This window comes from Myxocyprinus asiaticus, chromosome 38 (genome assembly GCF_019703515.2).
Source record: "Myxocyprinus asiaticus isolate MX2 ecotype Aquarium Trade chromosome 38, UBuf_Myxa_2, whole genome shotgun sequence".
NCBI lineage: Eukaryota > Metazoa > Chordata > Actinopteri > Cypriniformes > Catostomidae > Myxocyprinus > Myxocyprinus asiaticus.
In genome coordinates this window covers 3,514,028-3,532,206 of record NC_059381.1, presented here as the reverse complement: position 1 = coordinate 3,532,206, position 18,179 = coordinate 3,514,028, and the positions used below count along the sequence as shown (strand labels likewise).

Genomic DNA, 18,179 nt, shown 5'->3' with positions numbered 1-18,179 from the left:
GTCTGTTTGTTTGTTCTATTTGTATTTATTTTATGTCATTTTATTTTATTTTATTTTATTTTTTTATTTTTTTTATTCTTAGTCTTATTATTATTTTTATTTATTTATGTTTGTTTGTTTGTTTTATTTTTAATTTCATTTCATTTTATTTCATTTATTTATTTATTTATTATTTATTATTTATTTATATATTGTTTGTTTGTTTTATTTTTAATTTCATTTAATAAAAAAATTATTTTGTTCATCCCATTTCTCTTCATTTTATTTTATTTTATTTGTATATTTATTTATTTATTGTTTGTTTGTTTTATTTTTAATTTAATTTAATTTAATTTAATTGTTTTATTTTGTTCATCCCAATTCTCTTCATTTCATTTTACTTTATTTAAATATATTTTTTATGTATTTACAGTTTTTTGTTTGTTTGTTTGTTTGTTTGTTTTATTTTTTATTTGATTTGATTTTTTTATTTTGTTCATCCCAATTCTCTCCCCGGCCAACCACTGGGCCGGAACCAAAGTCCAAACTGTGTTTCCGTGTCGGAACGTAAATATCAGCGTGCTGAGCGAAAATGTGAGAAGGCTAATTTGACAGCTAATTATATCGTATAAATTATATTGTATTATTACCTAATGTTTAACTGGTTTGCATATACTATTATATAACTACAGTTACTGTAAATCCAGCACATAAAATCATTATATAAACGGCTGTAGTGATGTCACGATTTGTTTGTTTTCGTTCCGCTGGAAGTGTATTAGGGTGTCAGTTGGTTTATGACTGCAGTCAAAGTAGTATTGCAGTAATATTTTACAATCAGCAGATATCAATAAAAGGCTGTTGATGGATATATAAAATTATTACTTTAGTGACAACATCTTCAGAATGTATTTGCCCACTGTTATTGAATGATTGCTGAATTAGAGGAATTAACATGAGAGATGTGTTATTTCCCCAGGACAATGAATGTGTCCTCCCCAGCAGAACACTTGGGTTGGATCTTCAGCCTCAATAGGACATGATGTCCCTGGTATTGTGCTTTATGTCCCATGTAATGACATGCGTGGGGGGTTTGGCTTGGGAATGTGTCACAAAATCCTTTATTACTGGTTCTGAATTCATCTCTCTTTCTCTCTTTACATGTCAATCATCCCTAAGAGGTTCCACTGGGTCTGCCTCCTCCTCCTATCTCTCTGTCTGTTACTATGGTACAGTCATGTGACGAGGTCTTGGGTGTCCATGAAAGTGGGTCTTCGTGGTTACGTGAGGGTTCTTCCAAACAGTCGTTCAAGTTCATATGCAAGTTACACTCTTTGACTCTGTGTACAATTCAGTTTGAATGGCCAAAAATATGTGGACACCCTCTTTCTAATTAACAGATTTCAGTTACACCCTACCAACAGGTGGGAACGCCATTGAAATAAATGCTCAACAGTTGTCCACATTTGTTTGGCCATGTAGTGTATATTCAGTTTCTAGATTATTCTTACACTCTGTATCCTCCCGTAGTTCCTGGACTTCCACTGTGGCCGCTGTGCCGTTGTGTCCAGTTCTGGCCAGATGCTGGCCAGTGGGCAGGGTCAAGAGATTGACAAACAGGAATGTGTGATCCGTATGAACGTGGCGCCCACAGTGGGATACGAGGCTGATGTCGGAAACATGACGAGTTTGCGTGTCATCTCCCACACCAGCGTGCCACACCTGGTACGGCAGCAGGGATATTTTTTCGGGCGAGAGGCGGACACCCGATACGTTGTGTGGGGTCCTGAGAAAAACATGAGGCAGGATGGAAAGGGGAAAATTTTTAATGCTCTGGTGAAGCTGGCTAGGAAGTACCCGCAAACACACATCTACACCGTCACCAGAGAGAAGATTCAGTACTGTGACGCTGTGTTTCAAAACGAGACGGGGAAGAACAGGTACACGACAAGACGTCTTTTATCATTCCAGTCTTGCTGTATTTTCTTTATTTTTTATGTTTTGTGCAGTCAAACAAACATATTTTATATTTAAATCTCTGTGTACCATTATATTATAAAATGACAATATCTTTCTCTCTCAGGATGCAATCAGGGGCGTTCCTCAGTACAGGGTTTTTTACTATGATTTTAGCTCTGGAGATGTGTGACAGCATTCTAGTTTATGGAATGATTGATGGCTCTTACTGCAGGTGAGTTAAATTGAGCTGAATGAAGGTCAGTTTCAGTCTTGAGTTCTAATCTTAAAAGGACAGTTCACCCAAAACTAAAAATTCTGTCATCATTTATTCACCCTCATGTTGTTCAAAACAAAGTCATACAGGTTAGTAATAACATTTTGGGTGAACTATCACTTTAAATTTGTAGATTTGTAACTAATAACGTAATCCCCTAACTTTGCAATCTCTGTTATGTCTTGGTTGTAGTCATGCCAACCACTCCTTTGTGCCATACCACTACTACGAGCCGTCACGCCTAGATGAGTGTCGTATGTACCGCGTTCATGAGCATGCAAAGAGGGGCGGCCATCGCTTCATCACAGAGAAAGTTATTTACAGCCGCTGGGCGTTGCAGGGGAAACTATGGTTTGTTTACCCATCCTGGTCACCACAACAACATCAAGATCAATAGTTAATACTAAATCAGGCTTTGTTGAGTTTGTTCAAAGTTAGGTAAATCTTGAGCAAGTTTAAAAATGCAATTTCCCCCTAAAGTATATGTTTATGTTGAGATAAAAAAAAAAAAACTCTCCCTTCCACTGTGGAGCTTTTAGTGTTGAAATTCTGCCACCAGTTTGGCCTTTAACTTGTGCTGCTCTGCCCAGTGTTTTATTTGGTAAAATTTTTTTATATATATATTTAAGTCTTAAACTTATTTCTGCATAATATTCATTATAATGAGCCTTTTTAATTTCAGTAATGCTTTATCATATTTGTGAATATCAAAGATTTAATTGTCAATCTGTTTTTGGATATTAATCTGAATTTAGAGCACTGCAAATGTGATGCTTTTATAAGAAACCACTAAACTGGCTGAACAGGTCTGTGCGAGAGAGTCTGAATCCGGAGTGCGAGAGACTCTGAATCCGGAGTGCGAGAGAGTCTGAATCCGGAGTGCGAGAGAGTCTGAATCCGGAGTGTGAGAGAGTCTGAATCCGGAGTGCGAGAGAGTCTGAATCCGGAGTGCGAGAGAGTCTGAATCCGGAGTGCGAGAGAGTCTGAATCCGGAGTGCGAGAGACTCTGAATCTGGAATGTGAAAGACTCTGACTCCGGAATGCGAGAGAGTCTGAATCCGGAATGTGAGAGACTCTGACTCCGGAGTGCGAGAGACTCTAAATTCAGAGTGCGAGAGACTCTGACTCCGGAGTGTGAGAGACTCTGACTCCGGAGTGCAAGAGAGCTCTGAATCTGGAGTGCGAGAGACTCTGAATTCGGAGTGTGAGAGTCCGAAAAGAATCAACAGAATTACTATTACTAGTATTTACAGATTGCTAAATATTCATGATGGCAGTCAAATGACAGTATACTACATTTACATTACATAATAACTCTAATATCATTCTTATGTAAAACTTAAAGAATGTGTCTTCTGTCTGTTGTCTTTCTCTCTTGAAACCAAGAGATTTTCACTGTTAATTTATAGCGATGAATATATATATGCAGAATCATAGCTGTATCAATGCATTTACACACTGATCTCCTTTAATCATCAGACTCAATGGACTACTTGTCAGAAACTCAGATAACAGTTAGTTAACTAAGTACATAGGATATTCCACTAGGATATACTTTATATCACATGTTGCAGATGTTGTACAATGATATCAATCTTACAATGATATCAATTTTTCTTGGTAAAAAAAAGTCTCACCATCTAACATGCAACACCTGTCACACATGGTGTCATAATATATTTGACTCCAAGATGTGCTTATAATCAACACTGTGATTTATTTGTATTTCCCTGCTGAATGATTGTTTTAAACACTTATTCTCATTAACGGAAGTATATCCAGGGATGAGCCAGCAATGCTTTTTAAACTGTTTTAATCACTCTTTTTAACTTTTTGTTTGTTTTCAGTTTGTGTGGTAGATAACTTGGTTGACTCATGAGTTTACTTATTATTAGCTGTTATGGTGGCTACAGGTACATCACGTCTGTGTGCATATATACTGAATGTGTGCAGAAATTACATTATTTCCACTATTTTTGCCACAAAAATGTAATGTTGATTCTACTGAAGAGTGTTATTTTTATATTTACTAACAGATTTTCACTCGGTACTGAAATGTTATTGTTTTTTTCTGATCATGTTCACAAATTAATTTTTTGTATTTAGTCCAAGATTTTACTGTGGTACCCAAAATGTATTATTGTATATTTAGTATTTCATGCATGCATGTGAGCACCAAAGATGGTCCGTGGTGCTTGTCCATCAGTGTTTATCTAGTACATATCCAATTTAACCCCAACAAATCTGACTGGACTATTCATGTATTAACACATCATGAGGTGACGTTTTCAAATAATATCTTAAGATTATTCAATTAAACATGTTTATTTTTACATTCTCCCTCATTTTTATGTTGTTCTGTTACATATCTAAAAACACCCCCAATAAATCTGACTGTATAGTTTGTAAATTAACACATCATAAATCATAAATGTTTTAAAAGACAGTTGTTTTTTGTTTTTTCTGGAAAAGTTTTTTTTTTTTTTGCTGTGTGTTCTAAAAAAGAATTTAAAAGAGATTCTTATTCACATCATGCAGTCCTTTTGTATGTCATTCAACTGCAGACTACTGTGGATAATACTGTGATCATGATTTGACCTTATTTGACCTGTGATCACACAGACTGCTGCTAAAGATTAGGCCTGTGTTGCTTGAAAATCTGCTCTGTATCTGGCTATTTAAAGCGACAGTGTTATTAAAATGAGCTGTGTCATGTTTTAATGTGTGAGTATTGTTTATCTTGTCAATGTATTGTTGGTCTTGTCTTTTTTTAGGAATGCACAACATCAATAACAATACAAAATATTAAAAATATTTTAATATTTAAATACTATAAAAACATTGAAGATATTATTGTCTTATTATACATACTATTTAGGTTAAAATTATTAAAAATATATTTAGGTCAAGATATATACATATATAGTGGCCCTAAAAAGTAAACTTAATATGTATTTGCATTGTACAAAATATCAAACCAATTGCCATTTATCTAAAAAGAGATATAGCACAAACACACTTTTCAAGCACAACATTTGACAAAATAGTTTGTTGGGTTACAAATTATAAAGCATATTTATTGTTAAAAATTAAGATTAAAAGTAGGCTATTTTGATAGCTCGTGAAGAAAATAAAATATATACAAATAAAATAAGGTATCATTAAACTAATAACATATTTACAAAATATAACATTTGTAATTTAAATATATTTAATAAATCACTATAAAATAGACATATATATATATATATATATATATATATATATATATATATACACACACACACACACACACACACACACAGACCTATTTATTATATTTTATTATTTATTTACTATATTTATTAATATGTGAATATAAGGAAAATATTGTAGGAAATGGATAGGTCAGGGGCCAATAAACTATAAACTAATAGCACATTATTTAATAAATTAATCAGTCTATTCTTCGTTTAGCATTCAAAACAAGAGTAGAATTATATTCTAATAAAATAAATCAATTCATTTAGTTTGGACATGTATTTTGATGACGGTACGGCGCACCGCATCTATCGCGTCTCTCCCCGTCTACACTGCAAGAGAACGCGACGCGCTCTTGGAGTCTTCTGATTGGTTTATTGGGTGCTGACGTCATGCAGCGTCTCTCGGGAACGTCCTGGTTTTGTTGCGCCGCGTCGGTGGCGCATGCGCACATCCTGCTCTGGCGGAGAGATTATTATGAGGCAGCGGAATGGCTGATGACGCTAATGCTGATGCGCGGATCAAACAACAAAACCTGACGCATCGGTAAGAACTGCGATCAACAAACACCTTCTGCTTCATTCTAACGGGACATGTGTGATAAATCTCTCTAATCCGTTTATTCTTGAGATCAGACGCTTTATCCTGCTGACCGAACTAGCTTACAGCATCACCTGCTGTCACATACACCTTTATGATGTGTGTGTGTGCATGTGTGTTACTTGTCATCAATGCATATTCATAATGTATATGTGTTTGATGTTGTTTTAAATACACTGTGATTTGTGGATTGGTTATACTGTAATTCACGTACAGGTGTCTAACAAAGCCTGCTGGTTTAAAGAGGCCTTGAATGTGTGACTGTCACGATTTAGCAGAGATCGATAGAGGCTCAGGACCCAAACGCATTTGAAATTAAGGAAATGTATTTTTACAAAAACAAAATCAAAAACAAACACAAACAATAAATGTAAACAACCCCGAAGGGGGAAAAAGTAATCCAGGCTGGGGTAGGGGAAACAGGACAACAGGACTGACCGGAAGGGATCATGAACAGGACCGAACATACAAAAACCAGGACCAACCAACTAGACTGACTGGAACGCAAGACAAACTGGCACTGGACGGCAAACACGAGGAGACTAAAATAGGGAGAGAAATCAACAGGTTAACAAGAGAGGGCAGGTGTGACTAATATACTAATAATGGGCAAACAATGAGGTGGGGTATGACGTAAGACAGAGAGACATGCGGCGATACAGAAAGAAAACAAAGCCACATGCTCTCACAAGACAACAAAACACCCGAATGGCATGAGCGCACATCGGCAAGACAATAAGGCAATATACACTCAGGCCAACTGCCAAACAAGGCGAAACCACGCATTCCCACACTAAACGAAACCTGAGCATACATCACGAGGCAAACGGCATGTGATGCACGCAACAGGCGACAAAAACAAAACAGGACACCTGTGAGAGGGTTCGGCCACACACAAACCCGAAATCTCAGACAGAAGTGACCAAACCTCAGCACAAAGTGAAGACAGCTTGCGACCCGGGCGCGCAGCGCAGTCGTGAGAGACAGACACAGAACATGGAGCATGAGTGTCCAGACCCTGACACAGACCGAAACTGAACCAGACAGAGAAGTCAGGATCCAGACACCATGCTCCGGACATGTAACGCAAGACATCGCGACCCTGGTACGCAGCACAATGCATGCAAAAGTTTGCATACCCTTGGAGAATTGGTAATAAATGTACCATTTTTAAAGAAAACATGAGTGAGCAGGCAAAACACATTTCTTTTATTTCTTATGGGATTCATGTTCAACTGTAGGTTATAACAGAATGGCACAATCATAAAACAAAACATGGCAACAATGAAAAAAATGAAATGACCCCTGTTCAAAAGTCTGCATACCCTTAGTTCGTAATACTGTGTATTGCCCCCTTTAGCATCAATGACAGTGTGCAGTCTTTTGTAATAGTTGTCTATGAGGCCCCAAATTCTTGCAGGTGGTATAGCAGCCCATTCGTCTTGGCAAAATGCCTCCAGGTCATGCAAAGTCTTTGGTCGTCTTGCATGAACCGCACGTTTGAGATCTCCCCAGAGTGGCTTGATGATATTAAGGTCAGGAGACTGTGATGGCCACTCCAGAACCTTCACCTTTTTCTGCTGTAACCACTGGAGGGTCAACTTGGCCTTGTGCTTAGGGTCATTGTCGTGCTGGAAAGTCCAAGAGCGTCCCATGCGCAGCTTTCGTGCAGAAGAATGCAAATTGTCTGCCAGTATTTTCTGATAACATGCTGCATTCATCTTTCCATCAATTTTCACAAGATTCCCCGTGCCTTTAGAGCTCACACACCCCAAAACATCAGTGAGCCACCACCATGCTTCACAGTGGGGATTGTATTCTTTTCACTATAGGTCTTGTTGACCCCTCTCCAAACATAGCGCTTATGGTTGTGACCATAAAGCTCTATTTTGGTCTCGTCACTCCAAATTACAGTGTACCAGAAGCTGTGAGGCATGTCAAGGTGTTGTCGGTCATATTGTAACCGGGCTTTTTTGTGGCATTGGCACAGTGAAGGCTTCTTTCTGGCAACTCGACCATGCAGCTCATTTCTGTTCAAGTATCGTTGTATTGTGCTCCTTGAAACAACCACACCGTCTTTTTCCAGAGCAGCCTGTATTTCTCCTGAGGTTACCTGTGGGTTTTTCTTTGTATCCCGAATAATTCTTCTGGCAGTTGTGGCTGAAATCTTTCTTGGTCTACCTGACCTTGGCTTGGTATCAAGAGATCCCCAAATTTTCCACTTCTTAATAAGTGATTGAACAGGACTGCCTGGCATTTTCAAGGCTTTGGATATCTTTTTATATCCTTTTCCATCTTTATAAAGTTCCGTTACCTTGTTACGCAGGTCTTTTGACAGTTCTTTGCTGCTCCCCATGGCTCAGTATCTAGCCTGCTCAGTGCATCCACGTGAGAGCTAACAAACTCATTGACTATTTATACACAGACACTAATTGCAATTTAAAAAGCCACAGGTGTGGGAAATTAACCTTTAATTGCCATTTAAACCTGTGTGTGTCACCTTGTGTGTCTGTAACAAGGCCAAACATTCAAGGGTATGTAAACTTTTGATCAGGGCCATTTGGGTGATTTCTGTTCTCATTATGATTTAAAAAGGAGCCAAACAACTATGTGATGATAAATGGCTTCATATGATCTCTATCCTTAAATAAAATTTTTGCATGATCAGTCATATTTTCAAAATCAATGCCAAAATTTCACAATTTCTGCCAGGGTATGCAAACGTTTGAGCACAACTGTATGTATATATATATATATATACAGTTGTGCTCAAACGTTTGCATACCCTGGCAGAAATTGTGAAATATAAATATGAATTTATATTTAATATGAATATATTATATTCATGAAATATGAATATATTATATTCATGAAATATGAATATAAAATAATATTTTTTTCTACCTTTTTGTAATCCCAATAATTTAACAAATAGCCCATGATCTATAAATATTTTACAATGTAAATATATCGTTATTTTATTTGATTTTCTGCATTATAATTACAGTAGGAATTTGGGGTGAAAACGTGCTTAATTGTCATGCAAATAATGTCTAAATGCGAAACATAATTTCTGCAGTATATATTATATATATATCCTTTTTTTTTGTTTTTTTTGCTTTTTTGTTCTTGACAGGTCTTTTGTGATGAAACCCATCTTTTGACATATTATGTAATAACAGGTGTCAAGTATCATAATTTCAAGGTAGTGTAGTGGTCATGCATTATTAGTTAATTGGACTAAAATATCATGTTTATGTGTATGTATGTATCTGCTGTGATGAGCTGTCTTTATTTGCAGCCTGTTGTAAGACTTCAAAAGAGCTGGATGACTTGTGTATCTCATGTCGTGTAGTTTTTCTTAAGAGAAATTGGCTATGGGTTATTTATTTCATAGAATTATTAGTATTATTATTATTTTGTAGTATTGGATTGATTTAGAATATTATTTACATACAGGCTAGCTAAAGAAGGGTTATATTATATACCATAATCCAGGGCTGTAAATATAGAGCATAGCAAATTGATCTTACTTTCTCTTTCTAGTTCTGAAAAGTGAAACCTGATAGAAGGATAGCTGAAGAATGAGACTACGGTTTGTAGATAAAGTGAGTAAAAAAAAAAAAAAAAAACTTTATTAGCAAATGTGTGCATTATACACTACTAGCATAAACCTTTAAAGGGATAGTTCACCCAAAAAAGGAAAATTCTGTAATCATCAGTGCTCTCTGTTTCTCTGTTTGTGTGTTTGATTAGCAATGGCAGCAGGGCCAGCGGATGGTAATCTATGGGGCGGTCTTCCTCATAATGACCCTCCTCATCCTCTACAGCTCCAACAGCTCAAACGAACTTTACAGCCCCTTTAGAGACAAAGACTTCCACCACGCCGTCAAACACACAAACCTCAAGAAATGGGCTGGGAAGGAGGGATACTTACCTGTTTACGGCAACAAGGTGATGTTTTGAAAATAACAATTAATAGACAGACAGACAGTTAGATAGATAGATAGACAGACAGATAGAGATAGACAGACTGACATACAGATAGACAGATAGATATATAGATAGATGGACGGACAGACAGATACATAGATAGATAGACAGACAGACAGACAGAGACAGACAGCCAGACATATAGACAGATACATAGATAGATAGACAGACAGATAGATAGATAGACAGACAGACAGATAGACAGACAGACAGAGACAGACATATAGACAGATACATAGATAGATAGACAGACAGATAGAGATAGACAGACTGACATACAGATAGACAGACCGACAGATAGATAGATGGACGGACGGACGGACGGACAGACAGATAGATAGACAGACAGAGACAGACAGACAGATAGATAGATAGACAGACAGATAGACAGATACATAGATAGATAGACAGACAGATAGAGATAGACAGACTGACATACAGATAGACAGACAGACAGATAGACAGACCGACAGATAGATAGATGGATGGACGGACGGACGGACGGACAGACAGATAGACAGACAGACAGACAGATAGACAGACAGAGACAGCCAGACATATAGACAGACAGATAGATATAGATAGATAGATACAGACAGATAGACAGATACATAGATAGATAGACAGACAGATAGAGATAGACAGACTGACATACAGATAGATAGACAGACAGCCAGACATATAGACAGATACATAGATAGACAGACAGAGATAGACAGACTGACATACAGATAGACAGATAAATAGAGACAGACAGATAGAAAGATAGACAGACAGACAGATTGAGACAGACAGACACGCAGATAGACAGAACAATAGACAGATAGATAGATAGAAAGTAAATAGATAGACAGACAAGACAGACAGATAGATAGATAGATAGATAGACAGACAGATAGACAGATACATAGACAGATAGACAGACAGACACACACACACAGATAGACAGAACGATAGACAGATAGACAGATAGAGACAGACAGACACAAGTTGATCAGTTGTGTGTATTGTTGTTGTAGAGTATGACCCTACACTGTCATCGGTGTGCTTTGGTGACAAGCTCCAGTCACGTGTTGGGGACTCAAGCAGGAGAGGAGATCGATCGTACTGAGTGTGTCATCCGAATGAACGATGCCCCAACATCTGGATATGAATCAGACGTGGGGAACCGGACCAGTGTGCGCATCGTGGCTCATTCCAGTGTGTTCCGGGTCGTTCGGAAACCTGCAGAGTTCCTCAATCGCTCAGAGAGCCCTGCCATCATATTCTGGGGCCCGTCGTCAAAGATTGGACGAGATGCGAAGGGAACTCTGTACCGGCTCATCCATCGAGTCAGTATGACCTTCAGTAACCTCGCGTTTTTCGTCGTCTCTCCCAGCAAAATGCTGAAGTTTGACACGCTCTTTCAGAAAGAGACCGGCCAGGACAGGTATTCTTGATAATGATATTGTTTCATTTTATTATTATACTTGAGCAAAAGTTGTTACATTGTTACAGTTACCCCTTGGTAAGCTCCACCTCCTTGGTTACTGTTGCTCGCTCAGGCAAGCTTCATAGAACATCCCACTGGAAATGAATTGGAGATTTCCATGAACAGCATGATTTTCTAGTGAAATTAGCTCATATAGTGGCAGAAATTGAATGGATATTATTTTTTACATACGCTTGAATGAAGTATGAAATTCCAAAGCATCTTTTATTTAATTAACATTAATGAATTAGCTTGGAGAAAATGTAGGTGTCAATTATAACATTTGTTTTTGTTACAAATTTGTTCTAACTGTCTGTGTCCTATTGCACAGAAAAAAGTCGCAGTCCTGGTTAAGCACAGGCTGGTTCACCATGGTGATCGCCATAGAGATGTGTGACAACATAAAGGTTTATGGAATGGTGCCGCCCAGTCACTGCGGGTAAGAGAAATTACATTTTTTTTTGAATGGGAAACAGTCTTTTATATCTTGTCATTGTAATTCTATAGACACAGCAGCTACCCCACAATACAACACACACACATATATATATATATAAGATAATATATTTAGAGTGTGTAGGCCCTGATGTAGTTGTCTGAATTGTCTTTCATGTAGGAAACATCCACAGCCTAAACGGATGCCCTACCACTATTACAAACCCAGGGGCCCGGACGAGTGCATCACGTACCTGCAGAACGAGAGAGGGCGCCGTGGATCACACCATCGCTTCATCACAGAAAAACAGGTGTTTGCTCGCTGGGCTAAAATGTACAACATCACTTACACCAACCCAACATGGTGAGCAACACATCCAACATGGACACCAGTTTCACAAACCAAGGCTAATGAGAAAACAATCCAGTTTATGTTCTAGTTTCACATATCCAGCCTTGCGAGTTGGATCCAACATGTTGACCTCCCAATCCAAAATGGATGTTGTTTCACACGCATAGCCTGTTTTAAACTGTGTTGCTCAGAAACTGGTCCGGTTGTCTGGATAATATGAGACTGAGACAAAATGAAGGCCATTCAGGGATCCTGGAATAGATTAATGGACCAGGACAACCTGTTTTCCTTTGGAATTCTTGAGAAAACAGGTGTGAAAAGATGATCTTTATCAAAGTTTTGTCTTAAGCATAGCATTTCCAAAAACATCTACATATAACTGCCATGAAGCTCTTTTATGCCTTCCCTTTCACTATTTTTCACTCGTAATCAATAATCAATAACAACAGAGAATGGAGGCCTTTTAGAACGACAAAGAGAGAGGAAAGTATTTTTTCTCAGTTGCCAAACGGTAGATTAATTTACATCTTGTGGTACAATCAACACATTTGAATGTTAGTCATTGAGCTGGAGCAGACTAAAGAATATAAGAATGGAAATTTGAAGAATTGTACAATATTAAGAGTATGTTTTATTTTGTAAATAAGGGCGATGTGAATTGTTGTTCAAAAAAGTATTTTTACATGTTTATATGGTGTTAAAATGCCCTAAACAAGAAGATATAAGAAAATAACACACATTTTTAAATGACAAGTTAAATGGTCATTTCAAATCATCATTTTTAGATATACAGCTTCTTTTGTGTACATTTTGGGTAACTATTAAAATGGATATTTCCTAACATTTCATTATGCCTTTGCTCAGACCTTTATGAATTCATTAAAGGAATATTCCAGGTTCAATACAAGTTAAGCTCAATCGACAGCATTTGAAAAAACAAAAATAATTGTCTTTAAAAAAAAAAAAAAGAAGTGAAAATCTGGGTTCCAGTGAGGCACTTCTAATGGAAGTGAATGGGGGCCAATCCTTAAATGTAAAAAACTCACTGTTTCAAAAGTATAGCCACAAGACTTAAACAGTATGTGTGTGTTAACACGATTTTAGTGCGATAAAATCACTCTGTATAAATTATCTCCAATTTTAAAACTTCGTTGCCATGACGACGTAATGCCGTAAACCCTAAAACAACCATAAAAATGTCAATTTAAACACAAGTTTTAACAGAAGAATTAATGTAAGCACTTTAGAAAAATTATAAGCTTCACATTTCTGCCTTTAAACCCTCCAACAACTGGCCCCATTCACTTCCATTGTAAGTGTCTCACTGTAACTCCCATTTATAGTTTTTTAAGAAAAGGAGGGATGAGTTGAAATACTTCTTTTGTGGTAATCAACATTATGCCACAAATGCTGACAGTTGAGCTTAACTTGTAGTGAACCCGGAATATTCCTTTAATGAAGTCTGATCAAATATCCACTAAAGTTCTAGAACATTCTAGAACTCCATATAATTAAATTCAAGATCACAGTAAGTTATCCGATAAACAGTTTCTAGGTTTATATCATCCACCAAAATGCCTAAAGAAAATGCACTATATTCATACCCAACAATGACAAACAAACTATGTTAAGATTTTGTGTAAGCAGTTTGCTGAGGCCTTTAGATTTATTATGACCTTTTTACTAGGCAGATTTAATGTTGAGTTTTATAACTTGAATTCTTTGGCTACAGCTGTTAGTATACACACACACACACACACACACACACACACACACACACACTTAAATATCATGCTTTGACTTGCTTCTTTTTCTAAACGAGTGTTTTCAGATGACTATTGCAAATGCAGTGCTCTGATTGGTGGACGCTGTTTACGGCACCGTGCTTTCATTGGAGAACTCAAGCTGTCGTTGGTAATGGTTCGGATGGTGCTAGTCAAGGTAACCTCTGTGTTTTACCTTTGATTTTAAGACCCATATCCAGTGGTTGTACTATTCGAAGAGCTGATTTGGGATCAGCAACAGTGTACAGATAAACGCAACAGAATTGCACGGGTTATCCACAGTTTTCCTAAACAAACAACAGGGCGGCGCCATGATGATTCTGAATGCCACTGGACTACATTAAACATTACATTATAAGCTAAAAAATTAGTGATGCAAGTGAAAACACTGAAGTCAGGCTTCCGTTATGAATCGTGCAACACTTTCCTGAACGCGAGTTCAAGAAAAAGGTGGATAGTTTAGACCGAATATTGTCCACCTTTTTCCTGAACACGGAAGTATTCCACGATTTGCCTGTTTACAATTTCCAGTCTCCAGTGTTTTCACCTGCATTGGCGTATATTCTTAGTGGGTAACATATTACATTTGTAGAAACTGTCAAAAAAACACGTGGCTCTATAGTGCCGATACTTCGCAGAGTCGAGATGACAGTGCCTCACCGAAGTATGCAGATGTCATGAAGCAATGGCCAGAGGTTTGTTACGCTGATATCATGAACTACTTTGAGTTGTTATGACAGCCAACAACTGCACAAGTTGAGCGTGAAATTCTTTTTTGCTCTAAATGACACTTAAATGGTGGTTGTTCTCTGTCTGGATCGCTCGTTTCAGTTAGTTTTACATTGCGTAGAAACAGAAAACAGGCAATTAGAATCATCATGGCGCCACACAGTGGTTGCTCCGGAAAACTGTAGAGATCAGCCTCTAAATGAGCATTCTAGCACTTACACTGTGTCCAAATTAGATGTTTACATGCATACCAATACGCTGTTAACTACTGCAAAATCATCTTATTCAAAAATAAGATGTAATACGTAAAACTTAAAATCGTCTGGTTATTCTCTGTTTTCGACATTAAAAACAGTGTATGGGGCCTGGGTAACTCAGCGAATATTGACGCTGACTACCACCCCTGGAGTCGCGAGTTCGAATCCAGGGCATAATCCAGGGAGTGACTCCAGCCAGGTCTCCTAAGCAACCAAATTGGCCCGGTTGCTAGGGTGGGTTGAGTCACATGGGGTAACCTCCTCGTGGTTGCTATAATGTGGTTCTCGCTCTTGGTGGGGCGCGTGGTGAGTTGTGCGTGGATGCTGCAGAGTATAGCGTGAAGCCTCCGCACGTGCTACGTCTCCGTGGTAATGCGCTCAACAAGCCATGTGATAAGATGCGTGGATTGGCGGTCTCAGACACGGAGGCAACTGAGATTCGTCCTCCGCCACCCGGATTGAGGAGAGTCACTACGCCACCACGAGGACTTAGAGTGCATTGGGAATCGGGCATTCCAAATTGAGGAGAAAGGGGAGAAGAAAAAAAACAGTGTATAAAAACTTAAACACTCAAGTGCACAACAGTTGTGTACATTGGCTAATGAGAATGCAGGTAAAGTTGTTTACATGCAGAGCAAAATCTGGGTAATGGGAAAAATCTACATGTGCTGATCGGGTACAGTTTATAACTTTACTCTGATAATAAAAAAATGTAAAAATCATTTAAGGCAGTGGACCTCAACCAGGGGGACGGGACCTACTAAGGGGCCTCAGCACACTTCCAAGGGGGCCTCACGATGACTTAAAATGAATTTAAAATAAGAAATATTAAAATAATTAAAATAATCCAACTTAATTAAAATGCAGTGTATGCCCACAAATAATAAAAAGACGCTTTCTGAAACTTCTACAATAAATAATTATCCATGATTAATTATTTTAATCAGACACGGTGAGAGGGCCTTCAAATATTGTCTTGGACAGGGGGTCTTGGAGTCAAAAAGGTTGAGAACCACTGATTTAAGGCATTTAAATAAGCTTACATGCTGATGGACTATTAAGCATAGTAGTCGCTGCATTGTGTAAAGATGTTTTAAAATCTTAAAAAACATCAGTTGTCAAAACGGTAGTTGATCTAAATTCAGCAAGCTCAATCGACAGCAATTGTGGCTTAATGTTGATTACCACAAAAATACATTTTGACTTGCCCTTCCTTTTCTTTAAATAAAAGCAGGAGGCACTTACAATGGAAGTGAATGGGGGCCAATTTTTGAACGTTAAAATACTCACTGTTTCAAAAGTATAGACACAAGACATAAACAATTTGTGTGTTAACATGATTTTAGTGTGATAATATCACTTACTAACCTTTTGTGTGTAAAGTTGTTAACTAGTTGCCATGAAGACACCGTAAACTCTAAAACAACCGCAAAAACAAAGAATTAAACAGCTTTACAGCTGATATAATACATGTTTCAACAGAAGAATTAATATAAATTTATAAGCTTCACATTTCTGCCTTTAAACCATCAAAAATTGGCCCCATTCAATTCCATTGTAACCACGATTTTGAATAATATATATATATATATATTTTTTTTTTTCTCCTCAATTTGGAATGCCCAATTCCCAATGTGCTCTCAGTTCTTGTGGTGGCATAGTGACTCGCCTCAATCCGGGTGGCGGAGGACGAATCTCAGTTGCCTCCGCGTCTGAGACCGTCAATCCGCGCATCTTATCACGTGGCTTGTTGAGTGCGTTACCGCGGAGATGTAGCACATGTGGAGCCGTTATGCTATTCTCAGCGGCATCCATGCCCAACTCACCACACACCCCACCGAGAGCGAACAACATTATAGCGACCACAAGGAGGTTACCCCATGTGACTCCACCCTCCCTAGCAACCGGGCCAATTTGGTTGCTTAAGAGACCTGGCTGGAGTCACTCAGCACGCCCTGGGATTCAAACTCACAACTCCAGGGGTGGTAGTCAGCATCTTTACCACTGAGCTACCCAGGACCCCTAATCATTTTTTTTTTTTTTTTTAAGAAAAGGAGAGACAAGTGTAAATTAATTTTTGTGGTAATAAACATTGTGCCACAAATGCTGTCGATTGAGCTTAACGTGTATTGAACTCGTAATATTCCTATAAGAGGAACTACATCAAAACCAGTGTTAAAAATCAACATTCAGTGCACTTTTATTGTAAACATCTTCAACATTTTTACTGTCAACTCCCAGTCTAAACGACCAGCAATATAAATGATAAATTATCCATTCATTTAGTCCTTTCAAATCAACCATCAGCCCTTGTGCAAGGGCAGTGAACGGGTATGTTATTATCTGGGGCATTTGTACTGAGATTTGTATTGCATATTGATTTTAAACATGGCTGAAGGTTGAAAGCAGTATAAGGAATGTACTATTATCATAATTATATACTCTGAATGCAGTGACATGACAGTATGAGCTCCAATTGTTTTGCTGTGCTCGTCTCTCATTATGAATGTTCTTTACATGCCTGCCTTCAAAATAAATAGATGTATACGTTTGAAAAAAGAAGCGTGAGATTCATGATTCTTTTGTTTTCTGTTCTTAACACAAAACAGACATAAATAATCATGGCAGTTAATTGATACAGACAGATATTTCATAGAAATGTAAATACAAAATGATACAAAACAAATGCACATTGATAAAGAGTTCAAAGTGTGTTCCCACTTTAAGTTTCAAAAGCCTTGTGTGACTTAAGTATACACCTGAAGTGTTCACTTCCTCGCTCAAGCCAGTCTTTTGCCGATTGGAAACCGTTGAACATGAACTTCCTGTTCCAGACAGTCGCAGGGTAAATCTACTTCCTGTGGTCTTCCTTTGGACAAGTCAAGATTTCCTGCCTCAGTCCTGATAGGGAGATCAATATGGCTTCCTGTAGCAATGAATAATCAAAAAAAAAAAAAAAAAAAAAAAAAAGCTTTTAAGACAAACTGTTTTTTTTATTATTATTTTATCCTTCTATTCCTCTCTTTGGGTATAACTTTAGACCAAACAAATTGAAAACAAAAGAAGAAATCTGTCAAAAATGATTTTGTAAACAAAAAAAGCTATT

At 37.6% G+C, this 18,179-nt stretch overlaps 2 protein-coding genes and 1 long non-coding RNA gene across 7 annotated transcripts in view; 2 read left to right on the top strand and 1 right to left on the bottom strand.

The window, feature by feature from the left end:
- The first annotated feature begins 526 nt into the window (after window positions 1-526).
- st6galnac4 (ST6 (alpha-N-acetyl-neuraminyl-2,3-beta-galactosyl-1,3)-N-acetylgalactosaminide alpha-2,6-sialyltransferase 4) lies at window positions 527-4,919 on the top strand. Of its 3 annotated transcripts, XM_051678222.1 has the most exons (7): window positions 527-573; window positions 959-1,030; window positions 1,159-1,299; window positions 1,510-1,919; window positions 2,063-2,170; window positions 2,405-2,563; window positions 3,019-4,919. In XM_051678222.1, exons 2-7 carry the CDS (start codon window positions 1,019-1,021, stop codon window positions 3,059-3,061), a joined length of 873 nt encoding a protein of 290 aa, XP_051534182.1. In that variant the 5' UTR covers window positions 527-573; window positions 959-1,018; the 3' UTR covers window positions 3,062-4,919. The 3 variants fall into 3 exon arrangements, with proteins under 3 accessions (XP_051534182.1, XP_051534181.1, XP_051534180.1); XM_051678221.1 differs by having other exon boundaries at window positions 2,405-4,919; XM_051678220.1 differs by lacking the exons at window positions 527-573; window positions 959-1,030 and having other exon boundaries at window positions 1,141-1,299; window positions 2,405-4,919.
- A 987-nt stretch (window positions 4,920-5,906) lies between these two features.
- st6galnac6 (ST6 (alpha-N-acetyl-neuraminyl-2,3-beta-galactosyl-1,3)-N-acetylgalactosaminide alpha-2,6-sialyltransferase 6) lies at window positions 5,907-12,335 on the top strand. Of its 2 annotated transcripts, XM_051678218.1 has the most exons (6): window positions 5,907-5,998; window positions 9,599-9,660; window positions 9,809-10,006; window positions 11,065-11,474; window positions 11,848-11,955; window positions 12,133-12,335. In XM_051678218.1, the coding sequence occupies exons 2-6, from the start codon at window positions 9,637-9,639 to the stop codon at window positions 12,317-12,319; spliced, it is 927 nt and encodes a 308-aa protein (XP_051534178.1). In that variant the 5' UTR covers window positions 5,907-5,998; window positions 9,599-9,636; the 3' UTR covers window positions 12,320-12,335. The 2 variants fall into 2 exon arrangements, with proteins under 2 accessions (XP_051534178.1, XP_051534179.1); XM_051678219.1 differs by lacking the exon at window positions 9,599-9,660 and having other exon boundaries at window positions 5,917-5,998.
- A 3,095-nt stretch (window positions 12,336-15,430) lies between these two features.
- Window positions 15,431-18,179, bottom strand: part of LOC127429286 (uncharacterized) — a 4,992-nt gene continuing 2,243 nt past the window's right edge. Inside the window, exons 7-8 of one of the 2 annotated variants that reach the window (XR_007895254.1) lie at window positions 17,833-17,999; window positions 15,431-15,561 (exon numbers count right to left, since the gene is read on the bottom strand). This is a non-coding gene — a long non-coding RNA (uncharacterized LOC127429286). Of the gene's footprint in view, window positions 15,562-16,658; window positions 18,000-18,179 lie in introns of those variants that run through there. The other variant, XR_007895253.1, reaches the window with a different exon arrangement.

What these genes read in the sequence shown, in the direction of transcription:
- st6galnac4 (XM_051678220.1), top strand. Translation starts at nt 1,141, where the DNA reads ATGTCAATCATCCCTAAGAGGTTCCACTGGGTCTGCCTCCTCCTCCTA. An exon ending in AACGAGACGGGGAAGAACAG is followed by an intron (nt 1,920 to 2,062) that starts GTACACGACAAG and finishes TTTCTCTCTCAG; the next exon opens with GATGCAATCAGGGGCGTTCC. An exon ending in ATTGATGGCTCTTACTGCAG is followed by an intron (nt 2,171 to 2,404) that starts GTGAGTTAAATT and finishes TCTTGGTTGTAG; the next exon opens with TCATGCCAACCACTCCTTTG.
- st6galnac6 (XM_051678218.1), top strand. Translation starts at nt 9,637, where the DNA reads ATGAGACTACGGTTTGTAGATAAA. An exon ending in GACTACGGTTTGTAGATAAA is followed by an intron (nt 9,661 to 9,808) that starts GTGAGTAAAAAA and finishes GTGTTTGATTAG; the next exon opens with CAATGGCAGCAGGGCCAGCG. An exon ending in TACCTGTTTACGGCAACAAG is followed by an intron (nt 10,007 to 11,064) that starts GTGATGTTTTGA and finishes TTGTTGTTGTAG; the next exon opens with AGTATGACCCTACACTGTCA.